The following is a 17432-nucleotide window of genomic DNA, read 5'->3' on the forward strand; positions in this document are numbered from 1 at the left end:
TGTCAATTCTCTATTAGTGGTTTTGTATAATTAAATATTTAACTGACATTTCCACATACTGAAATGAATACGCTGATTGTACTGTAGAGAAGAACTATGAAACAAAATTAATTTCCTCCTCTAGTGGAGGTACAGGTAAATCTTAAACAATCTGTATTTGAAAAGCAATGCTTTCCATTCTTAATGTTAAGTTAGAAAAATGAACAATGTGAGAAAAAAAAGGCTCTAGCCAAAAAGTTGCTGCCACTTCTTAACTTCCCCTCTCCACCTATAATACTATTATTTTCTTCCCTGTACTATCAGCGTGTGAACCCTCTGACTTGTACAAACAGTTCTTAAATTAGAGAGCAATTGTTAAGTAGCGCAGGGATGTCCTGGTACGCCAGGGGGAGTGTGTCACTTTCAGACCACACACCCTATAGAGATGCCTAGGGAATTCTGGACTCATGGGAGCAATCAAATATTTATTTGGAGAGAGGTTTTTCTCCTTCTCTCTCTTCTTCCTCTGCTCACTCTCAACAAACAACTTGAAAGCATCTCTGGTTTCACAATGGAAACACCACCAGGAACACATCCATGCATTAGAGCCTGTTCATTCCTTTATTCATCCAAAAAACACTTGAGTGTCATCTATGTGTTCAACTAAGTGAAAGGAGCTGGGGACACAAATGAATTTTAATCTCTTCCTGCATCCTCAGGAGCTGTAACAGAGGAAAGCGCAAGGAAGCAGTTATCAGATTTGGCTCAGGGATGGGGATGAGAGCTTTGCTGGAGTCTCAAAGGACAAGGGTGTGGGGGCAGCTGACCAAAGGCAAGGGGGCACACATGTGCTTAGGAGGAAGGTGTATGAGGGTTCACACTTCTTCCTAGAAACCACATCTGGTGTGCTAGGATTGGAGGGAAGGGGTGTGGAGGTGTAGCAAGAGAAGGAGCTGGCATGAGAGAGGAAGGTGGAAGCCAGAATGTGCTACACCAAACAGAAGAATTAAAGGACATCAGAGACCATCTATAAGGAGCTCTCTAAAATGTACATAGTTCTGCACAGGTTGTAAAGGGGAGTACAGGTGACAAACACTCTCCCCCTCCCAGCCCTGCGGTAGTTAACATGTCCTCTTGTTTTTTTTAAGTTTTTTGGCCGCACTGTGCACCATGTGGGATCTTAGTTCCCTGACCAGGGATGGAACCCGTGTCCCCTGCAATGCAAATGCGGAGTCTTAACCACTGAACCCCCAGGAAGTCCCAACACACCTGCCTGCTTGGCTTAGTCAGAATAATCACAGGATAGATCTGTGTTTTAGAAGGATCCTTCTAACAGCACTATGGGTTCAAAGTGATCATGATACACAGAATCAGGGCCTGGGGAAAAGAGAGTACGGGAATAGACAGTGTAGAGGTGTAGAGGGGGAAAAAAAGGCCCTAATGAGTCAATGGGACAAGTTTCACTTTTTCAATAGTGCTCAGCCTTAACGTTAAATTTAATAAAGACCAAATATGCGTGCCTTTGGCATTCTTAGCTCCTACTCTAAGCATCAGACATATTTTTATTCAAGTGAGTAGAAAAATGCATTTCACATGCATGGTTTTTATAGCAATGTATTTTTAAAAAATGCATTCTAAAGTCAAAAATAATTACGTTTTTACCCATGCCTCTGTTAGGTAGAAGGGATTATGGTTCTCTCAACCTCAGCAAATTAAGACATTAGCATATATCTGAAGGCAATATCTGTTTCAAATGTACAGGAAGGTATTTCCATCCACTGAAAAATGAGAAATGAACTAAACGGATACAAACTGTGCCCCCAGTGCATATTAAAACATAACAGTACAAGGCTTCTGACACCCAGCCGTGCAGAGAAGGGCCCTGGGCAACATGGGAACAGAACTGGTTCAGAGAACAGTGCTTCCCAGTCGAGCCTACCTTCCATTTCAGAATAGAAAAGAGCAGAAAGGTCGGCCTCCACAAGTGCCAGGTCACTTTAATTAAAGTATTTGTACACAGTAACTTTTCCAGTGGGAAAGAAGTTACCTGCAGGACAGTCAAGGATACATTTGGGGACCGCTCTCAATGAAGAAAGCAGAAAAGTGCAGAGTAATCCTACAAATCCATGAACTGTAATGAAGAGTTCCTTGATTCCCTGCAGGATTCTGCAAATCCTTCATTGCAGGCCCTGCAGAGAAATTGTACTTTTCAGCTGTCTCTATTGAATGTGTAATGGAGTGATGATATTTTAATTCAAATCAAAAGATGAGTTATTAAAAAACTTGGTCAAACCAACTATGACTGGTCATATTAATTCCTTCATAGAGAGTATTCATTACAGTCTTTTTTTTTTATGCTAACTGTAATACAAAGAAAACCAAAAAAGTATGATTTCAACTTAAAGAAACCATATTAAAGACACAAAGACATGAAGCCTAAAGTGAAATGGAGTCTGCTCAGGAACTTGCTGATGTCATGAACTTCAGGATCTTAAGCGAAAACTAACTGCGAACAAGGCCGTTCCTGGTTTCTGAGCCTGTCCCACAGAACTCCTTGTTTTTGATGTTCATGTTCCATCCTTTTCAGATGTAAAGGTGAAGAGATAAAAAGACAAGGCCATGGAAAAGGACAAAGCAAGGGGCAAACATGTGAAATGTGATACAGCAGATAAAGGACTGGACTGAGATTCAGGAAAACCAGGCACTGCTCCTAACTCCCTCTGTAGCCAGAGGCAAGTTACTACGCATTGAAAAAAAGATGTGAATTTCTAAGATCCTTCCCCAATTTAAAACTACATGATTTTACAATTGCCAATTCTATGTACTTATGACTCATCCCCAAAGCTTAATGCCCAGAAAATTTTAAATTAAGACTATTTCTGGGTTTAAAGAAACTCTCTAAGGAATCTCAGATTACCTTTCCTCACAAAATAACAGAGAACTCCAAAACAAATGTTTACATTGCAAATAAGTTACATTCAGGGAGATTTCTACATTATGATGAACCTTGTGTGAGTCATAGGCATGTCTCCTATGTCTTCTGTTTTTATGAATTATCTAATAGAAATGTTTAATAAAATACAAACATTCCAGAAATTTGATGAGTATCTAATTCTGTGATTATTTCATTCCCAAAGCAAACACATGGCAATACCTGGAAGGTTAGACCACAAAAACAACTATGTTTGACACATTTCTTGTGTCTTATGAAAAGTGAAGTTGAGTTTCATTTTAAACGATTCCCTTACATTTTTAGTTTTTAAACACTTTTTTCCCTAAGTAAGCTTTAGTACCTACCAGCTGGCCGAGTTAAAAACTCTATCTTATTTCCATTACTAACATGCCCGTTAAATATATATTTCCCTGTCTTGTTTCTATTATCTCATAAATAAGATATTCTTATTAGACAATTTTTCAAAAACTTTCTCCCTCCCCCAAATGCATTTGAAAGTACATACCTCCAAGTGATACCAAAGGTTGGTCTAGGAGAAGGATATGGCCATATATCCAAGGCAGGTTTTGCATTGTAATTAAAATAAGGGACTTCTCGGATTCCTCCTTTTCTGGCCAATTTTTTTAGGTCATCATTGGGCAAAACAAATATGCTCTTCTTGCTGCTCTTGGTGATAAACTTTCTGTACGATGGCAGAGCTGTACCTGAACGAGTCTTTTTGGGTCTTGAAAACTTCATGAGTTTCACTTTGTCTCTTGTGGAATATTCTTTGCTCACGGTCATAGATGTTACCAGAGTGCCTCCTGCGGTGGTCAGCGAGTCTGTCACTGTTGTGGTGACCACAGTTTTGCTTTGCTCCTTCACAGAGATGATGTCCACATCACTGCCTGCAGAGGGCGTGGAAAGCTTGGTTACTGTTGTAGTGGTGGTTTTGACAGTGGACTTGGCACAATTTTCCGTGGAAGAGACCACGGTCTGCTTATCGCCCTTTGCTACCTTAATTACGGTTTTTGATTCTGTGGCCACTGTGGATGTCATGGTGGTGACTTCCGTGATGACTGTTTTTCTTTTAGGTTCTCCATTGACATTTTCATCTTTGTTGGTGGGCAGGCTATTTTCATCAATAAAATCATTACTGAGGTTAGATTCCTCTCCAGAAGTAATAGGGGACGAAGTAACTTTCTTAACTTTGGAGGTGTCAATTTCCATATCTTCTACCTGATTGGATGAACTGCCTTCTGGACAAGACGGCAGAGGCACGGTGGCCTGGGCACTCTCAGACTCTTTGGTTGATGGGAGTGTCTCCAGGCTATCATGGTAGTCACCTTCAGCATCTGAAGACCTCAGTAAACGTGATTTTGTTTCCAAGTTGTTTTTTTCATTAAAATCTTCCATGATGACATCACCATTCATGAATGGCTTTACAGCAGATTCTTTAACCGTCAAAGACTTGATATCGTTTTCAGGAATAATTTTATTTATATTATTAACCTTTGGTTCAACATCACCACTTCCTATTTTACTCTCAGAGATGTCTCTCAAGCATTCACCTTTCAAATATACTTTAGGTTTATTATCTTTTCCATTTATTTGAAAGGTACTTGCTTTCTGTCCTTTCTTTTCAGACTCTCGGTTTTCATTATTCTTTTTATCAGTGACACTTTTCAGACTGTTTTGATCGATACATTTATTAAGTGGTCTCTCCTCTAATCTCTGATCTTGACTTGGCTTTCTACCATTTGCATCATTTACCTTACCCTGCAGCCTGTCATCACAGCTTCCAGTAGTCTTATCTGAAACAAATTCACGTTTCAGTGGTTCAAAGCCTTCACTACCTTGTTCTTGAGTTATTAACTGTTCAGAAATACTTTCATTGCTATTTTGAACAATCATATCTTCTTCACTGCTGTCCTGAACAGACATAGTATCAGAACTATTTTCCAAAGTGCTATTATATTCAGAGTCACATCCCAGTTTTCCTTCAAAGTCTATTGCTTTTGACAGAGACGGGATATCTCTATCATCAGTACTTTTAGGTACTGATGGAAGCAAAGGGCTCTGGGAGGGACCCACAGTGGTGTCATTATCTTCCTGTATGAATGGTTTTCTGTTCTTATAGATCAAAGTGCCAATTTCATCTGCGCTGGCTAGTTTAGAGTCATCAATGAGAAAATCAGTTCCTTTTGTTTTAAACTTACTGGGCTCCTGGCCTTCACTGACAGGGTCAGAGAGACCCTCATCCATGTCATTTCGAACAGAATTTTGTGTTTGACAGTGTGTCTCTGTGCTCTGAATGGAGACATCCTCTAACATTTGATCTTTTGAATAAAATTTGTTTGCTGTATGATCAGGGTCACTGATTCCAAGAATTGAGGAATCACTCTGTGAACATCCCCGAATTGAGTCTTCGGATTTATCGTTACTTGTGTTAGAGCTCTGTTCTTGTGTAAGCAAGTCACTCTGACATCCTTCTTTTACTTTCATTATGACTGGTGACTCAGACAGACTTTTCACAGAACTTGTAGGGGTCTTTCCTGAACCTTTAATCCCACCCTCCAACTTCATTTTTTCGTGGCGTTGTTTTTCTTCCAGTGTAAACTGTTTAATTCTCCTTTCCAGAAGTCCATCTAGTTTGGATGATTTTATTTTCTTTTTATAACTAGTCCTTAGATGAAAACCCTCACTGACATTGACCACATCTACTTGAGAGCTTTCCTGACAATTTACATGGGACTCTGTTTTCACATCATCATCTATTTCCATTGGTTCTTCTTTAAAGGATTTATCATTGTCAGAATCTAAAACTTCTTTTACATCTGTGAAACAAAGACATTGATATAAATGTAGTTTTTAGTCTGAAATGTGGAATTCATGATAATATTTCTATTTTAAAAAAATACCAGTTTTTCTTACTTTTATTCAAAACCTTAACTATAAATAGCTATATATTTAAAAGTTCCTGATACGATTAAAATAGGTCAATGGACAGGGCTAAACTTTATAACAGGTTAAAAACCACATACATACCAAATATTTAAGTATTCTGATTCTCAGTATCTAAAAATGATGGAATGTCACAATGAAAAATTAGTACAAAATATCTATTGCATATACCAGTACCTTCATATAAGATTTCATTTATTTTAGGCTTATAAAACATCTTAAGGCTTATGCATTATCTAACTCATCTAGTTTTTAAAAAACAACTGTTCACAAAAGACAAGGTAAGTTCCTCAAAAGGCTGAACACAGAGTTATCTTTGATTCAGCAATTCTACCCCTACATATTTACCCAAGAGAAATGAAAATATATGTCCACATGAGAACTTCTATACAGATGTTCTTATTACCATTATTCTTAACAGCCATAAAGAAACAACCCAGATGTGTTCATCAACTGATGAATGGATAAACAAAACATGATGTATACATACAATAGAATATTACTTGTAAATAAAGAGGAATGAACTACTGATATTAATATATGCCACAACATGGAAGAACTTTGAAAACACGCAAAGTAAAGAAGCCAGACACAAAGGACCACATACTACCTGATTCCATTTATATGGAATGTCCAAAATAGGCAAATCCATAAAGACAGAAAGTAGATTGGGATTTAGGGAAGATAGAGGACCAACTGCTAGTGGATATGAGGTTTTTGTTTGGGGTGATGAGAATGCTCTAAAATTGAGTGTGGTGACTGCTGAACAATTCTGTGAACTGTACACTCTAAGTGGGTGAATTATATGGCATATGAATTATGTTTCAATAATGCTGTTATCGAAAAGAGACAAAGCAGTACCTTTCCTGCTGTGCCAACTAGATCCAGTGCTTGCTTTCTTATCACCCCCAGGTGCCCTCCACCCTTGACTCTCCTTACCTTGACCCTTCTTCTCAGTAACCTTCGAAACGTCCATTTCACTTTGGTCTGCTCCTTTTGCAGCATCAGAGTCTTTTACCTCGCCTCTCTCAGAATCAGGCTCTGTTTTTATCTTTTTTGGACTTCGTGGACTTTTCCTTCTATCCGATTCATCCATATTTTCATCCATGTTATTTTTAACTAAAAAGAACCAAGTACACAGTAATTACAAGTATGTCAAATATTAGCAATTTACTTTAATATACCTAGTTTAGTGGAAATTATGAAGTATATTCCAGCAATCTATACCTTATTTTTAATTCACAAAACAAAAATTGAATATACTACATACTTTCTTATATGCTCAGCTGACTTAAACCATAGAAGTAATGACTACACTTTAGACGCACCTCAGGAATCTTCACATAGGAGACTATTTCACCCTCTTCACTGACCCCAGAAAGTCTGCATCAGTGGTTTCTAACATACTTTGTATTACAGAACCATATTAGAACTGGATAAATGCTATGATTCCCTATATAGGAAAAAAATACATACAGAAACTTTTGTAATAAATTTCAATGGATTCTTAGATAGAATTGAAGTTTATCTATGGACTCCCCAGTTAAGAATATTTAAGTCTGTGTCACTGAAAAGAGAAATAACTAAATGCAAAGTGTGGCCTTGTTTGGATCCGATTTACTACTAGTTTTTTCCCCTGCTAGCAACTGGGAAGAAAAAACTCAAAGGAAGCTCCAAGACCAACGTGGTAGCTGCTGGATAAAGGCCTAGCATTAGGACAATAGAAAACCCCATGCTAAGGAAAGTGGATACAAAATAAATTTGCAAAAGCCTAAATGTTTTGTATATCGATAATCTGGATTTTATTACACAGGTCAAAGCAGGTCAGACACAATTAAAGCTCTCCATAATTCTAAGTGTTACACGGTAACTAGAGCAACGAAATGATAATAAAAAATTAAAATAATCTTTTGGAATTTATTATAATGGACATTTAGCTTGAATAGAATCAGATAAGTAAGTGAATACTTAATATTTCTATTTAGCAAATAGTTATTGAGCACCTACTAAAGGTAACTCACTGACAACTTTAATAGTTTCAAAACTCTACCAGTCTAGGTTTCATGAGAACCATTCACAAGTAAGCCAAATCAGTTAGCTAAGTGTGTACTTATTTGGCCTACAACACAGGTTTCACAACAAAGACCATACCACACCATAAATCAGCAAATTATACTGCAGAGCAAACAGAACTGCTTTTGAAAATCACTTAGATAACAAAGGAGACGACAAGGTAGAGTGCAAAAAGGGGAATGGAAGCCAGGAGACATGGGTTTTAGCCAGGAGTCTATTACTCTTCACCTGTATGAGCTTCAGTATGTCCCTTAACATCTTCATGAAATAATTTGTCCATGTAACATGAGTTTCAAAATACATGGTCTCCTAAAAGGACAGTTTACCTATAGAGTTCTGTGATTCTAAATACTGAAGTCATCAGCCAGTGGCATAAACTGAATTAATATCTCCTTTACATGACAGTGTTATGGATGCCTCTATTGCTTTCTTTCTGGTTTTGTAATATATTACAATGCTGAAGTCACCAGATATTGGACTCCTCAAGAAGTTAAGTAGTACTGAATTTCAGATTTTAGAAAGACAATTAAGTAGCTGAGGTCTTCTTTCTTTCAACAAGTTCTATTCTCTCACCTTTTAAGCTAGAATCCTAAGTATCAAAATCCTGTGAATAAAGGTAATTTTAAAAATATGAGAGTTTGTTAAACTACATTAGTAATTTTGTACATTCTAGAAAGAATTTCAGAAAAACTTTTATCCAAAATATTGTCAACATACTATAAATTTATAAGAATATGGATCAGAAACAATTATGCAGGAAAATAGCTTCAATTACTTACCTCCTTCTACTGACTTTCTGTAATGCACATTGGTATTGCCCGGCAATTTAGGAACAAACCTATAAACATGAGTTTTACTAATCCAGCTCCAACCACCATATCCTGTTACTCGGTATTCCTCTCCTTTTTGTTTCCAAACCTGGTGTAAATGAAAACATGCTGATTAAACAAGAATGAGAATGTTTTATAAAGCACATGTGGTTTTACAAATTTTTACCAAATAAAATCAACAGTCAGGCAAATTAATTTGCCAGTCAATTTTATTTTCATCCAGAATCAAAGATTTCTGAAGAAACGTAAATATTCCTGTCTCATACAAAAAAATGTAAAAAACAATTTTACATTTTATAACAATTTCTACAAATTGGTCTGATGACTCACATATATTTCACTAAGAAAAACCTATGCTTATAAAATTGGTAGAAAGATTTACTTCATTCAAACTATGTTAATTAAGAGTGCATCAAAAGTAAAATAAAATTACTAAGTATTCAAAGTTGCAGAATCAAAGTCTCAGAAGTAGCTAACACTTTTAAATAAGATCATACTAAAAATTACCTGATGTTTAACTGGAAATGTATATTTTACCCATGTAGCTTGTTGCATTGTTTCTTCCTCTTCTTGTTTTTTCTCCTTTTTTTTGACTTTCTCCTTTTCTTCTCTTTCAATTGATGTCATTCTATGTAACCTAAGAATATATGAATAGAAAGACAGAATTACATTTGAAAAATAAATTAAAAAGATAAAAATACAGTACTGAAGATTAGGAAGGTAAAAGCAAAGAATGATTAACTATAATCCCACAACCCAGAAAACTGAAAAGTCACAAAAATAAGCAGATATACAATTATGTAATAGTAGAAAATCAAACAGTACAAAAAGGCAAAAATAAAACATGCTGTCCTTCCCATATGACTCTCCACAAGAAATAACTCATTTACGATTTATTTCATGCATATACCAATATTATAATCACACAAAGGATGTTATATTACAAATACAATTACACAGTTTTTAATCAATGGAAAACTGCACTAGATCTTTCCAAACCCTAAGATACATTATCTTCTTGCCTCCCCCCCAAAAGACCAACAAGTCCCAAAACTTTTATCAACCGATATTTCTATTTAGCACTTGGGGCTGTAGAGTCTCCACAGGGTCCACTAACATAGAATTCAGACTTCCTACAAGCAGAGAGACAGGGACCCTGCTTTTGGGTGACTGGAAGGGTTGGGCAGGAAGGACCACATTAATCAGGCAATAATCGTTAGGCATACGGCATAGACCATGCTCTTTTTTCAGGCAGGAAATCAGATACCACTGCACCTATCTGTAAGGAGATGGGTGAGTCTATGGTCAGATTTTACTTTAACTTGATTACACTAGATTTCTGTGAATGGGAGTATTTCCCATAAAAAAGAACATTAACCAAAATCTACAAAGAAAGGAGCTCCTGTCTCTAAAAGCCCTAGTGGTAGAAGAATTGCTTTTATCATACCCTACCCAGAAGTAGCTAATTTCAAATGCACAGCTATATGGAAAGAAGAAAGAGATCTTCTGTTAACTGGTGGAGGGGTAGGTGCTACAAAGATGTGAGAGGGGATTTAATTCTTTTTTATTTCTCCATCCTTCCACCAAAAACCTTCTATCACCACTTTGAAAAAAGTTTCATGTTCCTATGACTACTACTGCTGCTGCTAAGTTGCTTCAGTCGTGTCCGACTCTGTGCGACCCCATAGACGGCAGCCCACCAGGCTCCCCCGTTCCTGGGATTCCCCAGACAAGAACACTGGAGTGGGTTGCCATTTCCTTCTCCAATGCATGAAAGTGAAAAGTGAAAGTGAAGTTGCTCAGTCGTGTCCGACTCTTAGCGACCCCATGGACCGCAGCCTACCAGGCTCCTCCGTCCATGGAATTTTCCAGGCAAGAGTACTGGAGTGCGCTGCCAGTGCCTTCTCCTCCTGTGACTACAGGACCCTAGAATCTGTTAACTGCACACAACTAGTACAGCAAACATTCTTCATTCTCTCACGAATGACGGGAGAAGAGGAAAGGGAGGAAATTCTCACTGGGGACTAACTTAGTCTGAAATACCATAGATTTGCAGCCACTCCTGGAACCAGGGAGTGGGGCAAGCTCTGTAGGCACAGCTTGGTGGAAAACCTGACAGCCTCAGCTCCCCAGACTACAGGAGTGACTGAGCCACAACCAGCTAGTATTTCTCAACAGGGATTTTGTGGGCTCAGCTTTAAACACCTATGAAAGGCCAGGTCTAGCACAGCAACTGAGCCATCTTCACGGATGGTGGCCAGAAATGAAGCACTGTCTGGGGAGAACACCAGGGCACTGACACTCTGGGAAACACGGCTGAGCCTGGCACTCAGCCTGTGCTCTTGGTGTTCATGTGAGGAACAGGTCCATCTTCATCACCAAAGACAAACGCTTTTCTTTGCAGGGGATGCCAGGCCAGTGAGGTAGTATTGTAGCTAACCTACGATTTCCCTCTACCAGAGCAGATTCTATGGTTCTCAACACCTCTAAGACAATCCTTAAGGGAAAGAGCAGCAAGGAAGGTGAGCTATGAAGGAGTTCACTTCCACGTGGTTGCGCAGAAAGCCTGGCTACTGCTGGCAGCCTGGTGGCCCCAGGAACAAACCCCAGGAGGTTGGTATGAGCCTCCACAGGCTGCTCCACACTGGAGGGCCCCCTGGGGACAGGGGCTTCCTCCATATGTCCTCGGTTCACAGAGAGCCAGGCCACCAAGTGCGGAATGAGCCTCCACTCTATTCCCCATGTCCGTGGGGCTTTGCTGTGTTTGTCTTCCTATTTCTTAGTAAATGTGAGGAGTAACCCCTTATGTCTCCCACTGGTAGGATGGCTGAGTCCAAAGAGTACTGTATTTAAAATGCCGACAGACAGTGCCCAATTGCTCTGCAGAACTGTACACTTCACATTGCCATCAATTATCAAGTCACTCTGCTTTCCCATACCTTCACTCAAGTCAGCACCAAACTTTTAAATTATTAGCCCAACTGAGAGAGAAGAAATACTATCCCATTGTTTTTACATTTCTTTAATTATGAGAGAAGCAACCACTTTTTTTTTTTAAATCTACTGGCCTTTCATATTTATTTTGCTGCCAAATGCCTGTTCAAATCCTATGTCTTGTCGGTAATGGATATTTCATTTATAAAAGGTCTTTTTCATTTTAAAGGAAAGTTTCCATTTGTGGTGCAAATATTCTTCCTCAGTGTGTCAGCTGTCTTGAGTTTGATTATATTATTTTTCCACTGAGAATTTTAAATACATATATCTACTTTTTTTCATCTATGGCATCTGGGTTTTATATGTTTGAAAAGAAAGTATCACAACAAAAATATAAATTAATCCATGCTCTCTTATTTAAGCTTTTTGTTACTGTTTTTAACAGTACGTTGTTTTTCTTTTTAATCCTCATTTGTCTGATGAATGTTTTTGCTGAAGCAGGAATTTGGATAGTTTCCCCAAACACGCCCTCTTTCCTTGTCTGACAGGAAATGCTATCACAGTAGATTTCCACATGTGTTTAGGTTGATTTTTGGATTCTCTGTTTGATTCCATTGCTCTACTTTTTCTCTAGGACGAAGTACTTTGACTATTGTAGCTTCAAAATACATTTTAAATATCTGTTCCCTTTTCTGTAATACCTGTTTTCCTTTTCTTACACGTTAAGTTTTCTATAGGAAATATTAGTATCATTTTACTCTCCAAAGGGAAAACTATTCACATTGCAAATGAATATTAAATTTGATAGATTAAATTAGCATAATTAGTATACTGCATGGAAGCATATGATGCATCTTTCCATTTACTCAAAGTATATCCTTTATATCTTTTCTTTCGGGGGAGGGGGGGGCGTGCGGAGGGTGGGTGCCGCTGCCATGCGGCATGTGGATCCTAGTTCCCCAATCAGGGATTGAACCCACCGTGGAAGTGTGAGGTCCTAACTGCTGGACTGCTGAGGAAGTCCCAAGGTAGCCTTTACTAAAGTTTAAATGATTTCTTTACATGTTCCTGAATTACATTTATTCCTGGTTTGAGGTATTGTGTTATTGCTGGATATTTTCTTCGTTATCATCTTTAAAAACACGTAAACTGTAACCAGGTTAAGAAACATACTCTTATCAATAACCATTACATTCAAAGCTAAAGGGTCCCACCCCAGGCAGTCATTATACTGACTTCTGTGCTGTGCTATCATTTCCTTGCTTTTCTTCATAGTTTTACCAGCACCTACATGTGTGTCCTAAACAATATAGGGTTTGGCTTCTGAAAACCCAGTAGCAAGAATAAAACCAGCTGCATGAATGAGCAAGAGCAATATTGTCACTATTAAAAAAAAGCATCCTAGGAAAAAATAAACTTGTCTCTGGGTCACAGTTCACAGTGTAGAGCTTCTTGTGGTGCAATCACAGGGTGGGGCCATCAGCAAGGGCTAGAAGACTCACCACACTCAGGGAACCTGGCAGGACCGGGTGTAAACAGCTGCACTGCCCAGAAAGAATCCCAAGCAGACTCCTCTGCACTTGCTGCTTCTGTGCCTTTCAAGGGTTCTATGGTGTGACTGGTGAAAATTCTCAGTTCCCACCCACTGACTTGAGATCTGCCTTTCTTGGTTAGGGTACCCCGTGTTCACCTGCAATATTGCTTCCACAGTTATACGGCACTGCATTTTCTGTGGTTTCCCTTGTCCGTGTTGCTTTATGGTTTGAAAAAAATCCCTTTGCCATAGCTATGGTGGAGTTCAGCAGGCAACAAAACTAAATGTGCTATTTTAATTTGTTATTTTAACTCAGCACTCCCGCTGTATTATTTTCATGGTTACTATTTGTATATATAAATCCTATTGTAAAGTATAGGAGCCACCTTATTTAATTTTCATATTGTTTTGAAGTTTTTCAGTCAATTAAGTATATAATTAAACCAACTTAAATAACTATCCCAAAATTTACCTATATATGTTTTACTTCTCTTGGCAAAATCCATTAACTAATACTTTTGGGAAAAGTTAACAGTAACAGGGGATTCTCTTGTTTTGTTCCACCTAAATGTTAATGGGAAAACTTCCAAGAGTTCCATAAAAAAACATGATGGTTTGGTTTGAAATGTATCTTTACAACAAAGAGGGGCGGGTGGGGGCAGTCATTCATGTATTTCTATTTATTTCAGTATTTTTTAATACTTAATACAAGAATTAATAATGAACTCATATCTTCCTAATAAACAAATACCCTCCTGACATCTAAAGAGAAAATCAAAGTTTTCTTTGACTTCTTAAGATTGCAAAGTATTAATAATCTCCTAAAAACAGACAAACGTTCCATGCCTAGAGGAAGTCAATTCTGTCCTGATTTATTATTCTTTTAATTTACACCTGAGTATATTTCCTAATGCTTTAAGATTTCCTGCATACACTTCTATTTGCTATTAATTATTAATCAGTGGTAAATATTAATAAATGAGACAGGGCCTTACTTTTCCATTTAACTATTTGCCTATTTATCAAGTTAAAACACTGACAGAACTAATGCACAAGATTTTCTTTTTTCCCATTATATGGAACAGTTTAAATAGAATTATCTCTTTCCTAAAATTTGAAAAACTTTCTTATGAAATCATCTGGTTCTGCCCAAATCCCTACTCTGATAGGTACACTGATATCCTTCAAACTGAACCAGAAATTCTTTTCGGGCCTAAGAGCGTGGCCTCTGCTCAACGTCCAACAGCTGAGACCTATGGGACTCCTCCCCCCCAACCCTTCTCCCACCAAAAACAAGGCTTTCAACAGGATGCTTTCTCTACAGATGTAGGAAGCCTGAATGCTGTCAGTGGACTCTGAAGGTTTGACATCACCAGTATCAGCAACAGAGAATCAGAAATGTTCTTGATATTAGTTATTTGTCCTTTGACCTCTCCTTCTTTTTTTCACCTTTCCTGACAATCTCCTAGAGATTAGTAAACTGTAATAGTATCTAAGTTATTTTTAAACCTAGGAAGAATTTAAAGTCCATTCCATTTGTGTAAGCTTCTATCAGGAGCAGCATTACATTTAAAATAGGAGGGAGAAAGGAGAGAGGGAAAAAAGTATCCTTAAGATTTATAGGTTGGCGGGGGAGGAGTGGGGAAGACTACAGAAAACTTACAGCAACCTTTGACAGATAAAAAATATTTAGCAGGCATACTTACTTTTCTTTAAATTTTTTCATTATAAGGTAAAACACAGCTGTAAAAAGCAACACAAAATATATTTATATATATTTTTAAAGTATAGCATTATACCTTTGGAGTGGGCCCAAAGGGGCAGGGAAGGTAGGAGGAGTCTTAGTTCAGTTCAGTTAGTCAGTGGTGTCAGACTCTTTGCGACCCCATGGACTGCAGCACGCCAGGTTTCCCTGTCCATCACCAACTCCAGGAGCCTACTCAAACTCATGTCCATTGAGTCGGTGATGCCATCCAACTATCTCATCCTCTGTCATCCCCTTCTCCTCCTGCCTTCAATCTTTCCCAGCATCAGGGTCTTTTCCAGTGAGTCAGTTCTTCGCATCAGGTGGCCAAAGGATTGGAGCTCTAGCTTCAGCATCAGTTCATCAATGAATATTCAGGACTGATTTTCTTTAGGATGGACGGGTTGGATCTCCTTGAAGTCCAAAGGACTCTCAAGAGTCTTCTGCAACACTACAGTTCAAAAGCATCAATTCTTTGGTGTTCAGCTTTCTTTACAGTCCAACTCTCACATCCATACATGACTACTGGAAAAATCATAGCTTTGACTAGATGGACCTTTGTTGGCAAAGTAATGTCTCTACTTTTTAATATGCTGTCTAGGTTGGTCATAACTTTTCCTCCAAAGAGCAAGTGTCTTTTAATTTCATGGCCGCAGTCACTATCTGCAGTGATTTTGGAGCCTAAGAAAATAAAGTCTGTCACTGTTTCCACCGTTTCCCAATCTATTTGCCATGAAGTGATGGGACCAAATGACATGATCTTAGTTTTCTGAATGTTGAGTTTTAAGCCAACTTTTTCATTCTCCTCTCTCGCTTGCATTAAGAGGCTCTTTAGTTCTTCCTCGCTTTCTGCAATAAGGGTGGTGTCACCTACATATCTGAGGTTATTGATATTTCTCCCAGCAATCTTGATTCCAGCTTGTACTTCATCCAGTCCATCATTTCCCATGATGTACTCTGCATATAAGTTAAATAAGCAGGGTGACAATATACAGCCTTGACGTACTCCTTTCCTGATCTGGAACCAGCCTGTCGTTCCATGTCCAGTTCTAACTGTTCCTTCTTGACCTGCATATAGATTTCTCAGGAGGCAGGTAAGGTGGTCTGGTATTCCCATCTCTTAAGGAATCTTCCACAGTCTGCTGTGATCCACACAGTCAAAGGCTTTGGCATTGTCAATAAAGCAGAAATAGATGTTTTTATGGAACTCTCCTGCTTTTTCGATGATTCAACGGATGTTGGCAATTTGATCTCTGGTTCCTCTGCCTTTTCTAAATCCAGTTTGAACATCTGCAAGTTCACGATTCACATACTGTTGAAGCCTGGCTTGGAGAATTTTGAGCATTACTTTGCTAGCGTGTGAGATGAGTGCAATTGTGTGGTAGTTTGACCATTCTTTGGCATTTCCTTTCTTTGGGATTGGAATGAAAACCGACCTTTTCCAGTCCTGTGGCCACTGCTGAGTTTTCCAAATTTGCTGGCATATTGAGTGCAGCACTTTCACAGCATCATCTTTTAGGATTTGAAATGGCTCAACTAGAATTTCATCACCTCCACTAGCTTTGTGCATAGTGATGCTTCCTAAGGCCCACTTGACTTCACATTCCAGGATGTCTGGCTCTAGGTGAGTGATCACACCATCGTGATTATCTGGGTCATGAAGATCTTTTTTGTATAGTTCTTCTGTGTATTCTTGCCACCTCTTCTTAATATCTTCTGCTTCTGTTAGGTCCATACCATTTCTGTCCTTTATTGAGCCCATCTTTGCATGAAATATTCCCTTGGTATCCCTAATTTTCTTGAAGAGATCTCTAGTCTTTCCCATTCTATTGTTTTCCTCTATTTCTTTGCACTGATCCCTGAGGAAGGCTTTCTTATCTCTTCTTGCTATTCTTTGGAACTATGCATTCAAATGGGTGTATCTTTCCTTTTCACCTTTGCCTTTCACTTCTCTTCTTCTCACAGCTATTTGTAAGGTATCCTCAGACAACCATTTTGCTCTTTTGCATTTCTTTTTCTTGGGGATGGTCTTGATCCCTGCCTCCTGTACAATGTCACGAACCTCCGTCCATAGTTCTTCAGAAGGGGTCTTATTTATCACATTAAATAATACTTTATGCTTTTCACTGTAAACTTATATTACTTTTATAATAAGAACTTTTAAAAATTAAAGTTACAAAATAAATCCATTCGGGCTAAAAAGTAGAGTCGTGTCACAACTGTTATCCTTTTTGTTAACCAGGTGCTAAAGTCATGTAACTTTTGGACCACTTAGGAGCTACATCATGTTGGGCCAAATACTCGTTTCTAAATATATCAGATCTCCAGCACATTCCAGAATAAATATTCAAAAAACATGAGCACTCTTCCTATTCAATAAAAATGCTTTCACTTGATGTTGCTTTTTTAATTTCTTTTTTTTTTTTGGCTCAGCCTCACAGC

The 17432-nt window shown here is 38.3% G+C and overlaps 1 protein-coding gene across 8 annotated transcripts in view; it reads right to left on the minus strand.

The window, feature by feature from the left end:
* The window catches only part of BPTF (bromodomain PHD finger transcription factor), a 133204-nt gene that overhangs the window by 38307 nt on the left and 77465 nt on the right, over positions 1-17432 (minus strand). For all 8 annotated transcript variants that reach the window (XM_081576850.1, XM_081576848.1, XM_081576849.1 and 5 more), the window contains 4 exons: positions 9286-9415; positions 8728-8866; positions 6815-6994; positions 3438-5748 (listed from right to left, as the gene is read on the minus strand). In XM_081576850.1, coding sequence (XP_081432976.1) covers positions 3438-5748; positions 6815-6994; positions 8728-8866; positions 9286-9415 — 2760 coding nt within the window. The remainder of the gene's footprint in view (positions 1-3437; positions 5749-6814; positions 6995-8727; positions 8867-9285; positions 9416-17432) is intronic.

This window comes from Giraffa tippelskirchi, chromosome 3 (assembly GCF_054371585.1).
Source record: "Giraffa tippelskirchi isolate mGirTip1 chromosome 3, T2T-mGirTip1v1.2.pri, whole genome shotgun sequence".
NCBI lineage: Eukaryota > Metazoa > Chordata > Mammalia > Artiodactyla > Giraffidae > Giraffa > Giraffa tippelskirchi.